The 6,000-nt window shown below is 42.5% G+C and overlaps 1 protein-coding gene across 1 annotated transcript in view; it reads right to left on the reverse strand.

The window, feature by feature from the left end:
* Window positions 1-4,123, reverse strand: part of Itgad (integrin subunit alpha D) — a 30,166-nt gene extending 26,043 nt beyond the window's left edge. Inside the window, exons 1-2 of the mRNA XM_047533969.1 lie at window positions 4,093-4,123; window positions 1,958-2,063 (exon numbers count right to left, since the gene is read on the reverse strand). Coding sequence (XP_047389925.1) covers window positions 1,958-2,063; window positions 4,093-4,123 — 137 coding nt within the window. The remainder of the gene's footprint in view (window positions 1-1,957; window positions 2,064-4,092) is intronic.
* Window positions 4,124-6,000: the final 1,877 nt, after the last annotated feature.

Below are 6,000 nucleotides of genomic sequence, written 5' to 3' on the forward strand. Positions count from 1 at the left end.
AAACTATCTGAAAATAAAACTGGCATTTCCCAATCACCGGTAAGTACATGATGTTTCTGAGATGCTATCATTTTGAACCACCCTAAAAATAATCACCTCAAGTTAAATGCAACAATTTCATGAAACCACAAATTTTCAAAACAAATAGTTGATTTTTTTAAACAACTGAACTAATTTAAACATAATGTAAAAAATTTGAATTGGGTGTACCATCTACAGACCCTGTATCAGAATCCATATCTACATCTATCATCATATAAATGCAAATATTTTATTTGCAAAACTCCCTAAGAAGGATTTTTTTTTTAAAATTTGGACACATTTTATCACTACCAACAACCTCCCTACCCAGAGGAGAACTGAGCAAAGTTTAGTTAAATGGACATTTAAGGGTTCCTTCAGAAGAGCTATTTCTTTACAGAAAGTCACAATTCCTGTACATGATGATTCATGGGATGTCTAAAACTTTGTGGATGAAAACCTAAACAGATGGCTAGAGGGGTAGCAGCTTGGGATCCCAAACTGCTGGCATAAATGGAGAACAAGCATTTAGTGTAAACTATCAACCTGCATGTGTTTTCTTTATCCAGCCCATTCCTTACAGGTACACTCAATTTTTTCAATATTTAGATTATAACTCAATAGAAGCCAGGAACTTTGTAGTAACTTTGTAGTAATTAGAATGTTAACAATTATTTTATTATTTACATTGTTTAATGCAAATATTGGTAAATAGTAATCAATTCCCTTTTCATTAATAGGGTCTGAAAACAATTTGATGGTGATGGTAGCTGGAATAGTTTGGATTTGTTGAGTGACCAGGAGGGACAGGACCAGGGGAGGCCAGATCTCAGTGGTAGTTACCCAAGTATACACATGCATAAAAGGGAGTTGAACCCTTCAGATTTATGCACTTTGTTATATGCATTACATTTCAAAATAAATAAACAAAATCCCAGTACCTGGCACCTGAAACTTGCTTCTATCTCCCAGTCTGGTGGCTGAGTGAGGAAGGGGGAGGGACGTTCATTTAGAACCCAGTGACCTCTATAACTCCTTGTTGGCCAACTGAAACCCTGTCTTCTCTGACTCTTAGCCAACACCACCTCCTCTGTGCAGCTCCCTGGAATTCCCCTCCTGGGTTTGCTCTCTCCCTTCCTGACTTTCCCATGCTTTTGTTACACCTGTATCACATGGTGACTTCAACTCCTTGGGTCCCCAAGAGACCCAGGAGAACAAGAAAATGTGAGTTCCTGGAGGCAGGGATAGTACATTATTTGTGAATCCCAATGCAAGATAAAAATGTGGGGCATCTTGGGGTTGAGGAGAGCTTTATCCATTTTTCTGTTCTCTCTCCCCACTCTCTCTCTCTCTTACATTCTATTTAGTGTCATACTCCCTCAAGCTCTAGGATACTTACTAGGTGAATGCACCTGATCCTGACCTTGTCCAACTCAAGGGGAGGAGGGCAGCAGCTGTTACTGGACAGGGGTAGAGGAGCCAGCAGCTGAGATTCCTTTCCAGGGAGATGGTGGGAGGTGGACTGCTCATGAGCTAAGACCCTAAACCCCTAGCATATCTCCATCCTCCCATCAGTCTTCACTTAGAAAATATATATATACAAAAATAAAATCATTAAGAATTTCAAGAACCTGAGATCAGAACATCGAACCCCCAAGTTTAATGAGTGTGGGCGCTGTACAGTTGCTCACCAAGAACCTACCCTATCTGGAGAGCATGTTCAAGGTTTTCCTCGCAAGGATGGATCTTTCCTAGTTTTGTGGCCCTTTCTGGGATCGTGATAATATACATGGTGGTGTTAGAGGCCTCACAAGAGACATGGAAAGACTTCTCTCCCAGGCCACCTTTCCTCCAGGACATCTCTTAGGGTGGCACAGGCAGCCATCTTCCTACAGGACCCAATGGGAGTGGGGGTGAGGAAGTGAGCAGGACCTACCGAGATCCACCAAACTGCACCACAGTCTGCCCAAAACCAGCTGCGTCCACACTGAAGACTATGGGCTCTTCCACATCCAGGTTGAATCCATGATAAGAAGGCAGGACTGAGGAACACAGGTAGCAGGGTCTTGGAGGTGATCTGAAAAGCCCCATTCTCTCTCTCCCTGTCCTCTTTTTTTTTTTTTTTGCGGTACTGGGGATTGAACTCAGGGCCTTGTGCTTGCAAGGCAAGCACTCTACCAGCTGAGCTATCTCCCCAGCCCTCTCCCTGTCCTCTTGATATCCCACCTCACACCAACCTTGATTCTCACCTTCCCAGGAGGACCAAGTCACTCCTTCCACTGTGTCTACTGATTTGCCATTTGTATGGTTCCCATCCCTCTCCCTATATCAAAAATAATCAAACCTCAAAGCAAAGGGCAATGATCCAGGGAAATACCCCCTCAAAATTACTTAAAAGGCAAATTAGGCCAGTTGTCTCCTCATGTGTTAGATCAAGACTGTCCCTTAAAAATAAGGTGATCAGGACTGGAGGTGTGGCTCAGTGGTGGAGCACTTGCCTGGCACATGTAAGGCGCTAGGTTTGATCCTCAACACTACATAAAAATTAAAATATAAAATAAATTTTAAAAAATAAAGGTATTATGTCCATTGACAACTAAAAAGTGTTTTTTAAGAAAAAAAAATGTGACCATAAAATTTATTGTCTAATCTGGGACCTTCTGAAAGTAAAAGGGACATCAGTAAAATTGTACCAGGGACTGCTCCAAGGCATATAGGCAGCCTCCATAAAGACGGTCCTGTCCCATCTTCTCATTACACAGAGACCCCAAGAACTGGGGAACAGACTTAGAAGCTTGTAATTAATTATACATAATTTTGTGTTTCTCATGTCCCCTGTCTTGGAGGCACATGAGGAAAATATTTTTCTTGTTTTTCAGTGCTTGGTATAGCTCCTGGCCTTTCACAGCTGTCCAATTACTATTTGTTCTCTGATTTGGAACAGCACAAGTCACTGGCACAGCCAGGATCCCAGTTTGCTCTCCTGATCCTCGACTGGTCACAATCTCTTTACTGGTGGCTAAGCTCCAAAACATCAGGAGGTGACCCCTACATCATGGGTTGTTTCTTTTTCTTACTCCCAAGCGGCCATCTTTCTTTCTCATTCCTCTAGAATTTCCAGTTGTCTCTGGATTGAGGAGTCAATTCCACTCCCAAGAATAGGGGAATTCTAGGAGGGTTGAGTATCTGGCTAGGTGGTGACAAACACCTGAGCTGGGATTCTGGGAAGAGATCAAGTGTTTAGGGAGTCAGGACCCTACTATGGCCACATGCAAAAGAGTCACACACACTATACCTTCCTTCTTCAAGTTATTCTGTTTCTGAGCCTGAAAGAAGCTCTTAATGTGTGACAAGTGGGAAGATGTCAAGGGGGCAGAGTTGACTGCCTCATGGACTAGGCAGGTAACTTCAGTAAGTGAAGTGAGTAGAAGTGAGCACCAAGGAATGATGGACCTTTAGAACTTGCACCTTTTCTAAAAGGGGGAAGCCATTACCAGGATCTAGTACCAAGAGCTATCAAGCCTTTCAATTTCTAAGTAGAACATGGAAATCTTGAGTTTTGGTGTGAGATCTCTTTTTAAATGACATACAAATATGGTCCTGGCAGTTTCAAATTGTGTACTGTACTCGCAGCAGGATAACATGCCTGAAATCAGGACTTGGGGGAAATTCAGGCCCAGAAAGGTAGTATTGAAACCACCTCCCTGGTGGTTTCTATGGCCCTTCTCTCCCAGGACTATGCTGGGGTAGACTTCTCTCCCTCCACAGCAACCACACCAGGGCCTCCATGAATGAGGAGCAGAAAGACCTTGGAGAATGTGGCCATCTGAAGAGATGTTCATTCTCCACTGAGCATAATTCATAATCCCATCTCCCTTCACCTTTGTTCAAGTCATATCTCTCCAAATTCTAAGCCATCCCTCCTCCCAAACCAGACTCTGACACTATACCTCTCACCTGCCTTCACAACTCATGCAAACTCTAAGAACTGACCACCAGCCCCAGACAACCTACAGGAGACACACACAGCCCCACAAAGCTTCTCCCCAGTCCTGAAAGCCCCCATCTCACCACTCAGGAGGAGCAGAATTCGGAAAGCCATCACTGAACAGCACGTTGAGGGGGAAGTGACAAGAGAGCACTGAAGGGGTTCAGCCTCCTGGGGGGTAGTTAAAATAATGACTCAGGCCCTCAAGAGGGCAGGAGGAGGGGCAAGTGGGGAAGAGGACCTTGGTTAATCATAGAACAGACCTGGAGCAAAGGCCAAAGACGATCTGGAGAAAAATGCCTTGCTCTCCCCACCAGCACCACCTACAGGGTTCTGACATCTTTCTTTCAGAAGACCACCCTGCCCTAGCTCTCATGAGCTGGTTTGGTACTCAGGAGCACCATAGCACTCTGGGGCCTCCTGGGTCTGCACCCAAGTAGAAGGGAAGGAAGCTGGGACAGGTAGCAGTAGAGGCCCCAACACAGAGATGGGAGCCTGAAGTGTGGTGTCAAGTCCTTGGGGAGGTGGAGGGAGCCTCCCGCAGGTTAAAAGCAGGCCCCCAGAAGAGGAGGCTAGATAACCAAAATGTTATATAACTTCATACAGTGAACTCAGCAGTAAGAGCAGACTAGGGAAGTAGGCAACCACATAAATGAACTCAATTTCATCTTAAGTGAAAGAAGCCAGATATTAAAATGTATAATGAACATCAGACAAAACTAGAAGCCAGATATTAAAATGTATAATGAACATCAGACAAAACTAATCTGTGAAGTCAGAAATCAGAAGAGCTATATGACTCTGTTGGAATGAGAACTGTTTAACATTTCTTAAAGTTGGCATTCAACACTTTATTAAGTGTTAAAATATTTAACATTTTCTTAATGGGGGAGGGGCATGGCAGGTAGATAAATAAGTGGGTGTTATTTATTCTGTATAATTTTATGCAAGTTCAAAATATTCCACAATTAAGCATAAATAAATAAATGTTTCTCAAAAACATGAAAAAAGCATATCCTATGTAGGAAAGCCCAGGAACATATAACCCAGGAAATAATACCAAGAATCAATAAATAGGATGGCATCAAATTTAAAACTTCTGCCACAGCAAAGGAAACAACAATGCAGAGAGAGAACCTACAGAATGGCAAAAATCTTTGACAGCTACTCTTCTGACAGAGGATTAATGTCTAGAATATATAAAGAACTCAAAAAAACTCAACACCAAAAGATTTCATTCAACAAATGGGCAAATGAACTAAACGGACACTTCTCAACAGAAGAAATACAAATAGCCAATGATTACATGAAAAAAAATGTTCAACATCTCCAGCCATCAGGCAAATCACAACTCTAGTTAAAAATGCAAATCACTCCAGTTAGAATGGCAATCGTCAAGAAAACAAACAACAATAAATGCTGGTAAGGATATGGGGAGAAAGAAACTAATATACTGTTGGTAGGGATAGAAATTGTTTCAGCCACTGTGGAGACCAGTGGAGGGTCCTCGAAAGACCAGGCATGGAACCACCTTATGACCACGATACCACTCTTCAGTATTTAACCACAGAATTAAGGGCAGCATACCATAGAGCTACCTGCATACACAAGTTTAAAATAGCACAATTCATAATTGCCAAGTCTGGAACCTGTCTTGGTGTCTGTCAACAAATAGATGGGTAAAGAAAATGAGGTGTATGTACACAACTGAGCTTTGTTCAACCATAAAGAAGAACAAAATTATGTCATTTGCAGGAAAATGGATCTGGAGAGTACCATGCTAAGAGAAATAAGCCAGTCTCAGATCAAGGGTCATATGTTTTCTCTCACATGTGAAAACTAGAGAGAAAAAAAGGGAAAAAAAAAAAAGGAATCTCATGAAAATTGAAGGTAGACCAGTCCAGCAGAGGAAGGGGACCAGAGGGAGGAGGGGTAGGCAAGTTGAGGTACTGTGGGGGGTGAAACTGATCAAATTATGTTATGTGCATGTA

This window comes from Sciurus carolinensis, chromosome 18 (genome assembly GCF_902686445.1).
Source record: "Sciurus carolinensis chromosome 18, mSciCar1.2, whole genome shotgun sequence".
Lineage (NCBI taxonomy): Eukaryota > Metazoa > Chordata > Mammalia > Rodentia > Sciuridae > Sciurus > Sciurus carolinensis.